General features: G+C 33.7%; 2 protein-coding genes across 3 annotated transcripts; both read left to right on the top strand.

Moving 5' to 3' along the window:
- LOC126692594 (KH domain-containing protein At3g08620) lies at positions 1-5,604 on the top strand. Its single transcript, XM_050388260.1, has 7 exons — positions 1-455; positions 592-680; positions 1,950-2,101; positions 3,650-3,766; positions 3,897-4,013; positions 4,209-4,352; positions 5,084-5,604. Exons 1-7 carry the CDS (start codon positions 376-378, stop codon positions 5,228-5,230), a joined length of 846 nt encoding a protein of 281 aa, XP_050244217.1. The 5' UTR covers positions 1-375; the 3' UTR covers positions 5,231-5,604.
- A 7,103-nt stretch (positions 5,605-12,707) lies between these two features.
- On the top strand, positions 12,708-16,545 carry LOC126692593 (histone acetyltransferase TAP1). Of its 2 annotated transcripts, XM_050388258.1 has the most exons (8): positions 12,708-12,868; positions 13,096-13,187; positions 13,279-13,339; positions 14,323-14,503; positions 15,065-15,164; positions 15,302-15,402; positions 16,007-16,100; positions 16,249-16,545. In XM_050388258.1, exons 1-8 carry the CDS (start codon positions 12,834-12,836, stop codon positions 16,326-16,328), a joined length of 744 nt encoding a protein of 247 aa, XP_050244215.1. In that variant the 5' UTR covers positions 12,708-12,833; the 3' UTR covers positions 16,329-16,545. The 2 variants fall into 2 exon arrangements, with proteins under 2 accessions (XP_050244215.1, XP_050244216.1); XM_050388259.1 differs by lacking the exon at positions 15,065-15,164 and having other exon boundaries at positions 15,277-15,402.
- The last annotated feature ends 930 nt before the right edge of the window (positions 16,546-17,475 follow it).

Here is a 17,475-nt window from a genome sequence, read left to right as displayed (position 1 = left end):
CACTGCCCCAACTCACTAATTTTTATTTTTATTTTATATTTTTATATTTTTTGGGTTCAAAGCTAAAGCCTTTAAACAAAGGTGGATTATATAAGGGAAATTATAAAGAAGAAGAAAAATAATTAAGATTTGCCTTTCCTTTCCTCTCTGCATATTTGACAGAGAGAGCTGTCGAACTTTCTCTCTTTCTTTTCTTTTGTTTTCTTTTATTTTCTTTTACTATATTTTTAATTCTCTTATTACAAAATACAAACCACCCTTTATTGATGGTGTTGTATTTCTGCTTTTTCTTCTGCAACAACAAGAACAACAAAACCCCTTTTTCCCATTCCATTCTTTTGTTTGTTCAAATTCTCTAAGAAAAGCCGAAAAGCCATGTCAGGTCTGTATAACCCCAACTTCTCACCTGCAAGAGCTGCTTCTCCACAGATTAGAAGCAACCCAGATGTTGACAGGTATGCCTCTCAAGAACTAGTAATATAATACTAGGAGGGACAAAAATATAGTCTTTTGCTCAGGTTGTTGAATTTAATTTTGTGTGTTTGTAAATCTTTTGAGTGTTTTGATCTAAGTGGGGTTGTTGTTTTGCAGTCAGTACTTGTCAGAGCTGTTAGCAGAGCATCAAAAGCTTGGACCTTTCATGCAAGTCCTTCCGATATGTAGCCGGCTGTTAAATCAAGGTCACTTTCTAAATCTTTGAATTTTGGATCTGGGTTTTTCATGGGGTTTACCTTTTCTTCCTGTTCTTTTTCTGTCTTTACAACACTGTTAGTGGGGTAAGAAATGTGCCTGTTTGTATGGGTGTTTAGATCGGTTAGATTGTTCTTAACTTTTAATTGCATGAAACTTAGCCACTGGCTTGCACAGTACTCCACAACGATTGTTATATTTCATCGTGCATCCATCTTTTGAGTGTGGAATTCCCTGCACTCCTGGCTTGATGATATCTTAGATAATGTTATATTTATGCTTTGCAATGGGGAAGTTGGGAGTCTCATGAAAATATAATCTGAATTATCGAGTTTTTGATAGTTACTGAATTCTCAAGTTGGTTTGTGCAGAATGAAGTCAACTCAATAATCAGTTTAGTTTCATTTGATTTCCCAAATATACCTTAGCATTCGAATTTTTAGCAAATTATGAAAATTTAGTTGCAATGTATGGTGTAGTGTGATACATTGCAACCGTTACGCATAGAAAATTGGTGTATCTGTATAAAACAGGTAATTGGTAACAATTTCTATACCATTGAAAGGCCTAATGCTGTTATACATAGTCTGGAGACTATATTTTAACTGAATATGAATTTGATTGCAGGCAAATGGTCTTATACTGGGGTTGGTTTGAACTAGACATAGGTGGTCTGCGGTAATAACTTGTATGCTGAAATTATGAAAGATAAATATAACGATATGGTAGACAATATAACATCACACATGTTGACTGTAATGTTTTGGGGTTTCAGTGTTTTTTTTTTCTTTTTATAGAGTTGGTAATGAGAATGCCGGGTAAGAATCTGGCAAACTTTCACTAGTGGGTTTCAGTCTATGGAGATGATAAAACACTCACTAGTTTTGTTATTTTGGAGTTTGCTATTGTTCTAATCCTATTATTTTTAAGAACATGATTTTAAGACAAAAATGAACTGCTGGAGTCTAGATCATTTGAGTAGTTGTCCTCAGTAGGCCTACTCACTGATTGGAACTAATGCATTTAGCTTTATCTACTTCCCAATCTTTCTACGATTGATACCAACATGTAAAGTGTCATTTCTCCTTGGACAGAAGTTAGATTATAGGTAAATTCTATCATAGTCTTTTATTCTTTGGGGCTTGTCAACCTGCAATGTTCTTCAAATTCCTCCCTTTTTGGCAATGCCTCCTTCTTTAGTGTTATATTTGTTAATAGCAGGGGTTAGTTTCTCATATGAAATGCTCTTTAATGTGCAGAAATTTTACGGGTTTCTGGAATGATGTCCAACCAAGGTTTTAGTGACTTTGATAGGCTTCGGCATAGAAGCCCCAGTCCCATGGCTTCTTCAAACCTCATATCAAGTGTCACTGGGACAGGATTAGGTGGCTGGAATGGCCTTCCTCAGGAGGTAATTGTTTTATTTTTTTTCTATCTAGTGTTGACTACTGCTGACAAATAAGCTTGCAAATGTGTGATCTGTGTTGAGTCAGGGGTGTTTCCTCCTCTATCCAATGTTTACTTCATAATTGAATTTGGGTAGATTATTCATACATCCAATTTGTATAATTGGAAGGCACTAAGATAAGGGTTGAGACTGCAGCAATGACAGATTAAGCCTATTCCGTTTTATACACCAATTGAATTGTATAAAGTAGTGGAATCCGCTAAGAAAAACCAGTTCATTGAGAATGGGGTCAAAATTTAGACGAGGTCCATGGTTGCTGTGTGTAGGTCAAGGATAGTGGATGGACATTTAAAGTTTTTACAAACGACTTGTGTCATTAAAGGTAAAAAAAAAAACTCTGGTCCCATACATTACTGTACTGAAGCGAATGAGTCCAAGAAAATTATTGACTTGTTGACCCACTTTTTACTTCATAAAACTGATACTTTGGAAGGAAGGGTGGTCAATAGAAAAAAAGAAAAGTAGTTCACAAACATCCAGTCTAAAATATATGATTTCTGTGACTCTTGCTGGTTTACAACTTTCCCCTGATTCCCTTTATTATGGCAAGATATGCGCTGGTGCACTTGATAGCATAATGAGGACTTGATTTGAGAGAGGAGCTTTAAATTGATGAAATTACAAAGTTGCTGTTGAATCTGATGTATACATCCCATGTATATAAGGTTTCTTTATAATGAACTATTTTTTGTTTATAAATAAAACAGAAAAATGATGAACATACATATGTCCTTTTTTACTCAGCCATTGATCTGTGAGACAGTGAGAGTACTTTTTTTTTTCTCCCTTCAATCCATTATTTTTTAATATTCACACACTTGAATAAACTGATATTATTTTAATGTTCACCTCCTATCATTCTGGAAATACATGGTCTACAAGGTATATGATTGCCAATGTCAGTTCAAGCTCACAAGTGTTGTAAAGGTGGGAAAGTTAGACAAGTAAAAAGTATGCTTGACTTAATGAGCAACCTGATTTTCACATGTAATTTAAGCTCACCAGAGGACTGTCTTATTTTTTCATGATGATATACTTTATCTGTATGTCACAAGATTCATTAGGTGTATCCAATTTTGATCTAGGCTGGCGCTGGGCTAGTGCAAAGAAAAAAAAGAATGAGTTATCTGTCTGACTGTACTAATATTTTTGTCTTTTGGAGTTATGTGAGGGTTGTTGCAGTTCATGATATGTTTTGATATGCTTTGTCTGCATGTACATCTCTGGTCCACGCTGTTGTTGGCTTCCTTAATATTGTCTTCGCTTAAAACTTGGATTTTTTATTTTTATTTTTTTTGATAAGTAAGATTATTTTTGCTGTCTGCATTGATCCTTTCTGCTTATATTCTGCTCTATACATAAGAATATTTATTGAATGTTCTGCATCTGGAAAACCACATGCTATTGTTTTTCTCTCCCTATTTTTTTCATTAATTCTTTACTTTTGAGCATCTTTATATAAAATTTTAAGCATCTTTCATTACATAACAGAGATTAAGTGGACCCCCTGGAATGACAATGGACTGGCAAGGTGCACCAGCAAGTCCTAGTTCCTACACTGTCAAGAGAATTTTGCGTTTGGAAATTCCAGTTGATACTTACCCAAATGTAAGCTTTAAATAGAATGCTAGCGTATGAAGTTAAATGTGATTGCCTGTATTCACTTGTTCCACCAATTTAGAAACAGAACTTTTTAACTAGTAACACCTGAAGTACTTGTTTATTTATGGATGTTTAGTTCAATTTTGTTGGGCGGCTTCTGGGCCCAAGAGGCAATTCCCTGAAACGAGTGGAAGCAACAACAGGCTGCCGTGTATATATTAGAGGGAAAGGGTCAATAAAGGATCCAGACAAGGTAATACACACCCACACCACTCTTTCCAGTTCTGCTGCTATTAGAAATGCATTTTTTTTTTCAATGATGATTCAGGCAAAACTGGCATGGAAATATAATGCTTTTCTTAATGGGCCATTTGATGTGATATTGTTCATGTTCAAGATTGGTTTTAATTTGCATGTTAAATTATTTTCTGTTCTTTTCAATCTCAAGGAAGAAAAGCTAAGGGGAAGGCCGGGCTATGAGCACCTGAATGAACCACTCCACATCTTAATTGAGGCTGATTTACCTGCCAATGTTGTTGATATAAGGCTGAGGCAGGCACAGGAAATTATTGAAGAATTGCTCAAACCTGTGGTATGTACCTCTAACGTAGTTCTTCTTATTGTTTTATATTTTGAAATTGGACATAGTTTTATCGCAGATGATTATTTCCACTATTTGTAACATGTCCTGAACCTCTATTGTTCATTAGATATGTTTACTTGTTCTTTAAGACAGCACATAGATGGAAAATTTGATCAAAATTGAGGCATTTGTATAATTAAGCTGCAGAGGAGTCTGCTCTTCCATTTGATGAGAATTATTTTAGGGAGCAATGGGAGCAAATAGTCACACTGACTCTATAGTAAATCTCTATGGTTTTCCTTCGTATAGCCTTCTGCTCAAGCTTGAGGTTAACTTGAAGCAGTTTTTCTTATCTTAGCATCTGTTTTTTATAAGAATTAGGGCCATTTTGGCGGTCAAGACTCAAGAGGCAAGCATTCAGTTGAGGACACCTTCTGCTCACCATATCTCTTAGAAACTTTTCACTAGAAATTGACTTAGCAAGTAGAATTAATTCTTGTGTAAGTTGCTCCCGCTCACAGCCTTACAATCTCAGTTAAGAAATAAGTTAAACAATCAGAAGAATTTCAAAGTCTGCTCGGTTGAGTCATGCACATCCCTCTTTCCCCACATAAAATTCTTACTTACAGAAGTTATGTGCAGTAGTTTCTACTCAATTCTCCTTAAATTTATTAACTAGTAGCATTGTTGTCCTTAGTTTTGACATAAGCTTTCCATCTTTGTCTCTCATCAATATACAGGACGAGTCTCAGGATTTTATTAAGAGGCAGCAGTTGCGTGAATTAGCCATGCTAAATTCAAATTTCAGAGAAGAGAGTCCTGGGCCAAGCGGTAGTATCTCTCCTTTCAATTCAAGTGGCATGAAACGTGCGAAAACAGGACGCTGAGCTCTCTCATTATTCCCGGTCTGAAGTGTTTTGTGCTCTGCTCCAGAAATTCTGGCTGAAAATACCTTGCCATCCGTCTCAATTCAGCACAGCTTACAAGAGATAATAGGCTAACAGTTCTTGGTGGTGAGCTTTCGGGTGGGTTTTTCCTATTTTTTGTTTTGTTTTTTGTTTTCTTTTTTTGGAACAGAAAGACAAAAAGGAAAAAAAAATAAACCAAAAAGAAAAAGGAAAAAAAAAAAAAAGCTATATAGTTGAGTTTAGGTTTGTTGAGGTCAGTTTTTCCTGTAAACTTAATACATTCATTGGATTTATTCTTGTGTTAGTGACTTTTGAGAAGTGTGGAATATATATATAATATATTAATGGTGCAAGTATTAGGCCTAAAGACGATGGACCACATTTTCTTTAGGTACCTCATGTTCCATATTTTTTAAAAATTAGCTGTGTTGGTCATATCTGGATTCTCTTGACTATCTCAAGCATTTTTTTATTTTTATTTTTTCTTTGGAGATATTTAATATATTCAGAATGATGCATAATAGAGCCTGTACAAGCATAAAGTTTTCTACCTTTTGGTGGCTTTAAATGGTCAGTGTGTAAGCTGAATGTTTCAACTAGGTTTTGATGGCTTGAAGTCTTGAACTTGTAAAATTGTAAGTATTGGCACTTTGGTAGGTAATGGGGGCTTATCAAAAGAGATCCAAGTTCTCACCTGGTGCATGTTTGCCCTTATTATTATTTTTTACTCTCACAACGCTTTTTGACTCACGCTGTGAGAGGAAGAAATCATATATCTGATATATGAGATACATTCTCTTTAACATCTCTCTCTAACTCTCTAGCTAACCGTCCTTGTCGATAGCCTTGCATCAAAGACATTTTCTCTCATATAAATGAATGGAAAAATGGAGTGATTCGGTGTAGATAAGCTTGATGGATGGTCCAGGCAATCGTTTTCATTCTAATTGATCCATTTTTTATTTACATAAAAGGACATGGTAAAGGAGGCAGATTGCTAATGGCCAATTGTATTACTATCTAGTATTGTGCCCGTACAATGCAGACTTAATCAATAATTATATGCAAATTAGATAAGACATATCAATAATATAATTAAATTGAAAATTTTGAATTTATAAAGTAGATTTGAACTCCTTGGTAGTAATGCTACATAAAACTAAAGGCAAATTTAGTACATTGAGATGGTGATTACATTAGAATAAGAACCAGTATTTTAAGAAATACAAAAAAAAAAAGAAGAAGAAGAAGAAGAAGAAGAAGAAGAAAAAAGAATGAAATAACTAATTATATATGACAAACGGAAATACAGCAATTTCGGTATCAAAAAAAAGAAAAAAAAAAAAAGAAAAAGAAAAAAAGAAACGGAGTTAATAAAGAGAGACTTACTATAAAATTGCTTCTCTTCTTAATTTTCTTTCAATGAAATGAAGTGCAGGAGAAATTATTCAGTATTTGTATTGGTCCATACACGTGATTTTTTTGTTCGTTTGGCAAAGATTATTTTTGTCAATTTATTTTACTATTAAGTTATTTTTGCCATTATTCATGTGTTCTACTACACTTTTTAGTACTATTTATAGGTTCCACTATACTATTTCAGTTAATTTTTACCTTTATCTATAGTATTTTCAGCAAAAAGTTTTCAGTTTTAGCAAAATAAGCGGATCCCAAATGAATACTTAATCAATACAAATAAATCATTAATAAGGATTTCAGTGATTATATGAACTCCATAGATTTAGAAGTTGATACTATACAACTTCTTATTGGTTGGGAGGACAAAGTTTAGTTTCTCAAATTTAGGGGTTAAACCCACTATAAATAAAGTGCATAGGAATATACATGATTTATTATGATAATATTATGGATTTATTGTTACTTGCATTTTATCAAAAAGTATGCTGAGATTAGGTTGAGAAATTGAATGGATTCCCCTAAAATAATGTATTCAAATGCATATAAACCGTCAAAAGACTTGTTACCATTTGAGATTTTCATTTTTTTGGTTCAAGAATGCTCTTACGCCCCTATGTTTAAGTAGAGACATAACTAAAGGACAATCTAGTAAAAATGAAATTCTAACTCCTACTAAAACATTGCCTAAAAAATTGGGCCAGTCTCCTGTTGATTTTCAAATTACTTTATCTACTTACAAATTAGATTATCAAAATAAAAATTATATATATAAAATAAAAACACAGTTTTTTTTTCTACAAAATAGACATGTTTGAAGTTTGAGCCCCCACCTTCTCCTCTCCCACTATCTATCCATCTCCAAAAAAAGAAAAAAGAAAAAAAAGAAGAAGCCATTTTAATTCTTTTATCAAAACTACTAGAATGTTTTTTTTTTAGTGTTATAATGTTTAAAAGTGAATTGTATTTTTTTTTTTTTTAAGAAAGGTAAGGTAATATAGAATAATGTTTAAAGATGAGATGTAGATAGTGTACTAAGTTTTAGGCAGAATGCAGAAGATAAAAGAAAAAAGCCTAAAACATAATTGAAGTATTTGAATTCAAATAGATAACAAATACAGATAAGAATCATACATTTATTATAATAATATCATGTTCTTCACATAATTATCCTAACCAAACTGTTCCCAATTTGCCAAAAAAAGAGGTTCAACTTTAAGTGATAATCTAGTGGTAATGACATTCTTTATGGTGCTCCATGTTTATGGTTTGAAGTTTGAGCCCCACACCTTCTCCTCCCCCACTATCTAACCATCTCAAAAAAAAGAAAAAAGAAAAAAAAAAGCCATTTAATTTTTTTTTTTTTGATTTAGTGTTATAATGTTTAAAAGTGATATATTGTATTTTTTTTAAAGAAAGGTAAGGTAACATAGAGTAATGTTTAAAAATGAGATGGAGATAGTATCCAAATTTTTAGGCAGAATGAAGAAGATAAAGGAAAAAGCCTAAAACATAATTGAAGTATTTGAATTCAAATAGTTAACAAATACAAATAAGAATCAAACATTTGAATACAAGATAAGAATGAATAGTTTTACGTGAGGTGGTAGGTTTGTTTTGGAAGAAGTAATTTTGTATTTTTTTTAATAAACGTATTTGAATTCAAATAGATAACAAATACAGATAGATATCAAATATTTAAATATCAGAATTTGTACGAGGATATTTTGGTATGTCAAAAATTTAAGACGAAATAGAGGAATCCTTTTATTAGTAATATAGATGAAAGGAATAACCAAGATGTCATTTCTAAGACTATTTTTTGTCATTTTAAAAAACAAAAACAAAACAAACTTTGCATTTTACTAAACCTTTTTTTTTTAACGAATTGCATTGTATTAATTTCACTGTTTAATATACTTACAGATTTATATATTAATTCAATACTATACTAGTTGATCAGTTATTCTTTTTACAATTTTCCAACATAAATTAACAATGATGACTCATTGAAGCAATAAATTATTATACCAGAGAGGATAACTGGCCAGCAAACTTATGGTTTGATAAAGGCAAGCAGCAGGCCTATATACAGATGAGAGAAGTTGCCAGCCTATCTGCCTCCCAAACAACTTGATGCAAACACCAGGTTTTTTGGTTCTTCAGGTAGGCATGTGCTTATATTTCTTTTTTCTTTTTCCTTAATAGTTAACAACCAAATTCTGAATTACTGAGTTATTAGTTGCTGGCATACTTGACAGCATTGCCAGGCCAGCTGAAAAAGTAGGATTGCAAGACCCAACACTATTCAGACGCAAGCCCAAAATTGGTCACGTGTCTGCATCGTGTCCAGTCCAATGAACTTTGCCCAAGATTACAAACACTACTCAAAGAAATAACAAGAAGTCTGAGACTTCTAGGTACACGTACACCTTTCCCCTCCTATGCTCACATCATTTCTAAGTCCAAAGGAGTAAAGACCATCAACTTATATGATGCCAATCAACACCCTCTCCTTCATTTCCCTCCCAAAGGTGGTCTCCTGCAGCAGATTGGTGAGCAGCTGCCTCCAGCATACAAACCCATTTCATTAGCCTAAATTGATAAGGATCCCAAAACCGAATTCACTAATTAATCTAATACATCCCATAAGTCTTGAACTCGTTGGCCAAATTCATCAATTCTTTGACAAAGTCTAGTTATTAAGTGTGAAAAGAAACAGAGTACCAAATGCATAACTGGAAGTATCTACATGGAGCTGTAATAAATCCATCTTTGACCCATTGATAAAGAGTACGTGGCCATTTCCTCATAGATGAAATAAGTTATAGATTGAAAGCAAAGCACTCGCAAGTTCTTTCTCAATGATAATGGGCTAACTTCCCAGGAAAGAGCAAAGATAAAAAGATTGAAGCAGCAAGGACCTAACATGACTTAAAATTGATTAGCCAAAGAAATGTGAGAAAATTTTATTTTGAATATAAATTATAAGGAAACTAAAGAATCCTACCCTTTCTTAATATTAACAAGGATAATACAAAATTATATATTCAGCAGAGATATATACACTCCTAATTACTGATTACTGAACTACTGAAAGAAAAAAAAAATACACTCATAATTCTGAGGAAGATATATATTGCAAGCTTTATCATTTGAAGTCCTTCAGTCTTTTCTCCAGCATGTCCATTGACTTCTTTTGAGCACTTTGCTTCACATTGTTGGAAGTATAGTTTGGAAAATTGTCCAAATTGATTAACAAAGTTACAAAGTAATATCAATAATATATCAATAAAACAAGATATGCTCAAATTAACTTATAAGCAAAATAGACAAGTGCAAAAGCGTATAAAATTAAAGATTAAATAAAACTTATCGCCGAGGCACGGAACTAAATCCGCTGTCCTTAAGAAGCGAATTCGCCCCCATTGGAATGAATCTGTCAGTGCAAATGGCTTAGGCGTTGCTTTCTAGGATACAATGACAACTCTGTTAATGTGCACTCACAAACAGAGTTTCGAACTCCTCACAAATGCCCAAGAGAAAAATTTTCAGCAAAAACAGAGTAGCTAAATTATCAAAGTAATATTTTTTTATCGTTTTCAACTCATATCATTTATGCAAAATTTTGATAGTCTTAGCGCTCTTAAAAAAAAGGAAGTAGCTAAAGATGATTAGAGTGAAAAGGGAAAGGCAAAAACAAAGGAAATTTCCTTTCCCATTGATGCTGCTGCTATGTATTTTTTGCAAAATAAGGGAAGGTGCGGTTGACAATGTTTATAAGTAGACGTGGCAAAACGGGCGGGTCAGGTCAATTGGGTTGCATGTCAAACGGGTTGCGGGTCGGGTTGGGTTGACCTGTATTTTTCACATGATTTTTTTTTTTTAATAAAAATGTATTTGCCATTTAAAAAGTTATGCAACAAATTACTTGATGTAAAATGCATTATTTTGAATTCATCACTTATATTAAGAATGAATTACAATTATTAATACTTATTCAATAATTTTAAAATTATACAAATCCTAACATTGCTATCTAAAACAAAATAACACAAAGATAAGTAAAACAAATACACAAGTTTTATTTCTACACAATATCAACATCCCAATATATAAAACAAAATTACAAATGACTTATTAGATAATTCATTTGACAAAGAATAAAAATATATAAGAAATTTACAATCTAGAAAATTAATTTTATAATCTATTGTCAATTGTGGTTGGTACTCTATTTCAATTTGAAATATATATTAAAGTTTGATTGTTTACTTATTTATACATGATTTCTTTTATGAATATCATATCATTGTTAAGCAACACACACTCTAGGAAATATTATAATTTATTTTGAAAAGCCATTTATTTTGGACATAAATTGTTAAAAAATAAGTCTAAGAATTCATAATTTATATTAATTTGATAATTTGACTTCACTATTTTCACATTTGTGAATGTTTCTCATACATGTCTAGAATTTGAAATCCATGTTTCTAATTGTACGGTAACCAGATTATCTTAGCATGTACTTTGCTATTTGATATCTAAAATTTTTTATTCATTACAGAATGCTCAATCATTCATCTTTCAATTAATTTGCATACACAGTTATGTAAATGTCTCAATTGTTTCCTTAAAACTCACAACAAACAATTAAACCAATATTATCTTAATTTTATTATTTTTTTTACCAAAAAAAAAGTTTTAAATAATGGTTTGGGTTCGGGTTGGGTTGACTTGCAAAAAACACGAATCGGGTCACAGGTTAACCCATTTTTGCTTCAGGTCAAAAAAATCGGGGTCGGGTCGGGTCAGGTCGGAAAATTCTGACCTGTTTTGCCCTGTCTATTTATAAGGAAATATGAGATGATTGAGGGTTTTGTTTGCTGCTAAAAATTCTCACCTCAGCTAAGGAAAATTCTAGAGCATGGGCTTGAAAGGCTTCCAAAGATCCCATAAGGAGAATCCTTGAATTTCTTGTAGATAGTCTCCAGCCACCTTCTTATAATCCAGTATGTTGATAGTTTTTATCCCTTATCACTGGATTCCTGAAGTTCTCCGGCTGACTGCTTAACAAAAGGTTTATCAATTGCTATGCTTCTATTAAACAGCCTCTAAAACTACCTTCCTTGTATATTTCATTTTCACTCAAGCCAGTACCATGGAATCTCTCATCTGCAAAAGACTCCAGCATCTTTAGATCATTGTTGATACCAATAACAGCATTAGCATTGAACCTATTGAGTCTTGACACTATCACTAATAAAAGCTGCCATTATTGAGTTAGATATATGATCAAGAGCTCCACTCCCAACCTTGTACAGAGCATCCAAGGGTATAATATGCTGTGATATGGATATAAGAGTGTCAATATAAATGATCACTTCATTAATACACTCATCCCATTCTAAGATATATCTCCTCTGAAGTCCAATTGATTTTTTCTGTTAGCATCAGGAACTCATCCAACTTGGTGCTCATAAGATTCAGCAGAGAAAGATAGGCTTCATCCGTTGAAGCTTTTAGAACCACCTTGGTAGTTAAACTAGCTTGAGGCCTCTCAACTGATCAGACTGGGATCCCACATAGTTGGGCTGCATGTCTATGAGAAAAATCACAAGCTCTTTCAAGTACAGATACTAATTGTATTAAGTATTGCTTCATTTAAAACATCAATCAGAAGTTTGTCCAAATACTATCTCACAACAACAGACCCTTTAACGAATAATCTGACAATGTGACATGCATCAAGTACCAGAGTTGAGAGAGCTAATGCATCATGTAACATGTAAAGGGTAAGAAAAACGCCCTTAAAAAAATTGCTCAAAACAACATTGGAATCAGAGGTTACACATACACTCATAATAAACATAAAGACAACAAATTGTTTTGGGCAAACGAAGATCATCAAATAGGATTGCACTTTTGGGCCATACTTATTGGGCAGGCCCAAACAAGAATAGAGAAGAAAACTGGGTCATTGTGTGCAAATTGCAATGCCAAAAAATTAAAACCAACATCAACTTCAACCGCAAGTCGTTTCTCAACGACGGGTCGTTGACCAACCGTCGACTTGATCGTTTTTGTGTGGGCGTTTGGGGCTGTGAAAACAATATCCTAATATTATCTAATCCACCCAGAAACCCCCCAAAAAAAAAAAAAAATGCTAACCCACAACGTTGTAGCTCCTTCCTCTCTGTAAGTTACCATCACCAACGCTCTAAAAATTTTAATTTTTTTAAATTTTTTCTTGGGGTCCATTTAAAATGAAAAATGAAAAATCTTTTGCAAATTTTGTGTACTTGGGTAGTGAGCTTCACTTCACTTGGCTTTTATTTAAAATGATGCTTTGTGGGTTTCTTGTTATGTATGGATTTAAGGTTTCTGAGAAAATAACGAACTTTCATTTTATATATATGTCTCAGATGCCCAATTGTTTCATTTGATTTCCAAGGGCAGCAAGTTTATGATAAGTTATTGTTTGCTCACAAACTCAACTATGGGCTTGACCGAGGAGGTACATATATCTACATGGGTGTTTTTGGTATGTTCTTTTAGTAAAAGATTTGATTGATTGAATTACAAATACAATCTATATATGTTTGCAGGGAGAAGGAAGCATAAGAGTCTAAGACTCAGGGCTGGCTTTTGGGAGTCCATTAAATCTGGGTAATTTTAAGATATTTGCTGTTATTTGATGAAGAATTCGTGTGCGTTTGGATGAGTTTATTTTCATCAGTTAATTTAGTTTATAACCGTAGCTTGGAAAATGTACCACTTTAAAAAGCTTTTTATTCTCTTCTGAGGTGAAAATAATTTCATGCAAACGAAACTCATCCACACGCTGAGTATATAATTAAGAAACACATGCTCTTCTGGGTAATTTTAAGAATACTTCTATCACTCTATTGCTGGATGGGTGTTTGTAATGTTGTGTATTATATACAAATGGTATTTTAGGGAACTCACTTTGTGTTTCAGTGGTTAATTAGTCGGCTGAATTGCCTGGTTTTGGCATGCACAAATGTTTTTGTATGTTCTAAGAAGGGAAGATGTTTTGAATTGCTGATTAGAGGGTTTTCCATGAAAAAATTTGGTGTCTTGATTGTGGATTGTTGCTGAATTTTTCTGTTTATATTGGTTATTGTGCTTGTATGAATTGTGGTGGTGTTTGTATGAATTGACTACATTTTCCCAAGATGAACAGGCAGTAGAATTGTACTCTTGTAGACAGTCTTAAGTCCTAGACTCGCTTAGAAAATGTCAGAAGGTGAATAAGCCACAATTTCCCATATGTTGGTAGCGAAATACCACGTTGACTCCTTAGCTCGGAATAAAGGTTTCATTATTAAGAGCTGCAACTTTAACCACTATATGATATGCATTTGCTACTCTTAGTTGGGGTGTAAAAGAGTAAGATAATATCTCTTATGCACCAGTGTACACTACATGATTATAAGATTATTAACCTTTAAGCTTTATTGGTACAAAACCAATATTCTGTCATTATCTAATATAGATCTCATTCTTTAGTGTATATATTTACTCCTCACTGGTAAACCATAAACCAATGGTGCAATTCTATCAAGAAGTTTCAACTGCTTCTTGCTTTAACTTTATTTAAAAGGTCCTTAACTTTCTTCTTATTGCAGGCTTCTAAAGGACGATACCACACAAGTCATAGAAACATCCCCTGAACCCCAGGTAGAGGAACCTCTCCCTGAAGAGTTTGTTCTCATTGAGAAGACTCGACCAGATGGAGCAACTGAACAAATAATATTCTCTTCAGGTGGAGATGTTGATGTGTATGATCTTCAAGCCCTATGTGATAAGGTAATTATATTTTGTTGGTAACTTTTTTGCACATGCATTCAGTATTTCTTTGTTGGTATCTCTTTTGTACATGCATACAGAATTACTGAAGTTATATGCTGGTTGGATTTGAAGTTCATGTGTACTGCATTGTGTACATGGATCATGTATGCGTTGATGGGGTACAAGTGATTTTGTGACACTTTTCATAGATCAAGTCCTTGTATCAAGAAGCATTTTGTAAATTGACTGAGACTTGGTTTTATTTTAATTTTGTTTTAAATTTATATTGGCTGATTGATCTTCTACTGAAGGTTAATCTGTTTAGCTGTATTTTATAATATATGTTGGCTAGACACCAACCATGATTGCTTTGAATTATAAAACCTTTTTGACGCTGATTATGCCCATTGAGGCTCCTTCATCCCGTAATTGATTTATATTGATCGAAAGAAATACACACACACACACATGTGAAATGCAAAAGCACTCTCCTGTTTGAAGAATAGGTAGTCGTTAGTTATGTAAAATCTTTGGGTGATGATCAAATCCATAAATTGCATAATATCATGCTGTTAATAGGTGGGTTGGCCTCGGAGGCCACTGTCAAAACTAGCGGCTGCTTTAAAAAATAGCTACATGGTAGCCACCCTGCACTCTATTAGGAAATCACCTGAACCAGGTAACTATTAAGTTTGATGTTGTGGCACTATCCTCCAATTCCATATGATTGGTCATGATAAGCTCTATTCATGCTTATTACTACATCTAAAACTATTTGTTGAACATCTTAGTGTACTTGGAGAAGTTATTTGACAGAAGGGGGTGACCAAAAGAAGCTAATTGGCATGGCTCGTGCAACATCAGATCATGCTTTCAATGCTACAATATGGGATGTCCTTGTTGATCCTTCATATCAGGTACAATATGTGTTACTTAAGCATGGATGGGCAACCATATCGTTACTGAGGATTTTAATCATTATTGCTCATCAAAAAGAGAAGTCTAACAATACAAGCTTATTGCAGCATGTGTATCAATCTGAAATTGCAGTCATGCTAAAGAAATACAACAGCACAATTTGAAGTTTTATACAGGCAGCTTCTGTTTCTGGATATCTAGTTGAATGCATTTTACATTTATTTATGACATAGGATAATGGGCTGGCTGAATGGGGTCAAAAGTGGACTAAACAAATAACTATAGTATTAATTTTGTAAAAAATGTGTCTTCTTTTGATAAAGCTGAAAGTTTGGGCTCAAGGAAATACTGCAATTCGACTTAAAAATGAGTGTTGGTGTTTGACTTCCCACCACACTTTTGTTTCAGGTGTTTCAATTTGGGTCTGGTTTTAGATGTCAGATCTTTTGCTTTTGATTCACTGGTAAAAAGTAAAGGCATTCTTTAAGTTGGCAACCATGTGTTCATGGACCTAAGTACATCTTTGTGTAACAACAAGACTTAACAGATGATTTTCATTATATGCAAATGCAGTATCTTACTTATGATGTTTTGATCATTCAGGGACAAGGCCTTGGAAAGACCCTTGTTGAAAATATTATAAGGGCTCTTCTGCAAAGAGACATTGGAAATATAACACTCTTCGCAGATAGTCAAGGTATAAATAGCGAATGATTGATTTTATGTTCATTATGGTAGAAAGCCCATTTATCAGCCCATTGTTTTTAACTTAAACTCTCTACTAGATAGTTCTTTTCTTTGTATGTGGGATTCAAAGCCTCACTTCTCTTCAATTATCATTGCAGTTGTAGAGTTCTATCGGAATTTAGGTTTTGAACCTGACCCAGAAGGTATTAAAGGTATGTTTTGGTACCCAAAGTTCTAATTCTCACCACAACAAAGTCAAGCTTGTTTTTCCTTTGGCATTGATTTGTGTGGCGGCTTTGGATGGGAATTGGGACAAGGCTGATAATTTCCCCATTTGTAGTTTGTAGATATGACATTGATGCTTAATGGTTTTATGTGAGTTATCTTCCCTCTGGACTAAGGGAATAACAGACACTGAATTTTTCCATATATTTTAATGCTGGGAGGCTTACTCATATCTGTAAAGGATCTCTTCATATTAAAAAACGAAGTTTTATGTTGGTCGCCAACTTACTGCAATCTCCTCTTTCATCCAAGTTTAGGACTCTAAGCATTGATACGGGTGGAGTTAAATGTGGTGAAAAGAGGCAGGGGAAATAAAAAATCACTAGGGTAGACAATAATGGAGGATATATTGAATAGGAAGGTGGAAAGAATGAATTAAGATAGAATAGAAAGATGAGGATGAATATGAGTTTGACTCTGATTTTATGAGGTTCTATAACCAATCCCAATTTAATTGGTATGAAGGACATAATTGAATTAAGTTGAATTCAATTGCACTCAATCCACCATATTATTGAAAAGATTTAAGTCCCAATAGTTGTTCTATTGTGTTAGAAGATTTTGGATACGTGACTGCTCAAAGAGGCTTCCTTCTACAAGGAAGATCACTCTGATTCTTTATCCTGAAGTTTTCCAAAGAGTTGGTTCTTTCTACCAAGCACATCAGGGATAGCACGTGTATGTTTAGGCAGTGGATGCTCATCATCAAATAAATATATTAAGTTAAAGAGGGGAGACTGCATGCTATAATCATTAAGGTAAAGCATGCTTACACGATACTAGTACTGTTTGGATTGCCCGGCAAAATCAGCATATAAGAAATGTACCTTAATAAAGGAAGACTAGCACTGCATTAAAAAAAAAAATGGTGATTGCCATGTATACTCTTTAACAAGAATTTGAAAGCTACCACCCTTTATAATTACCCCATTGTGTCAGGATTGTGAGGGTAAAGTCACATAGATGATTCAATGTGCTCATTAGCACTTGATTATAACGTGTTTGAACAAACAAAGAAATGCAAATATGCGAGCTCGATTTGCACTGAGTTATGTTTTCTTTCCTGGGAGTCCAAAGCAATTCTTATAAGGGAGGGACAA

The sequence above is a fragment of the Quercus robur genome, chromosome 7 (genome assembly GCF_932294415.1).
Source record: "Quercus robur chromosome 7, dhQueRobu3.1, whole genome shotgun sequence".
Lineage (NCBI taxonomy): Eukaryota > Viridiplantae > Streptophyta > Magnoliopsida > Fagales > Fagaceae > Quercus > Quercus robur.
The sequence above is the reverse complement of the archived record's forward strand: the minus strand, read 5'-3'. Positions and strand labels throughout refer to the sequence as shown.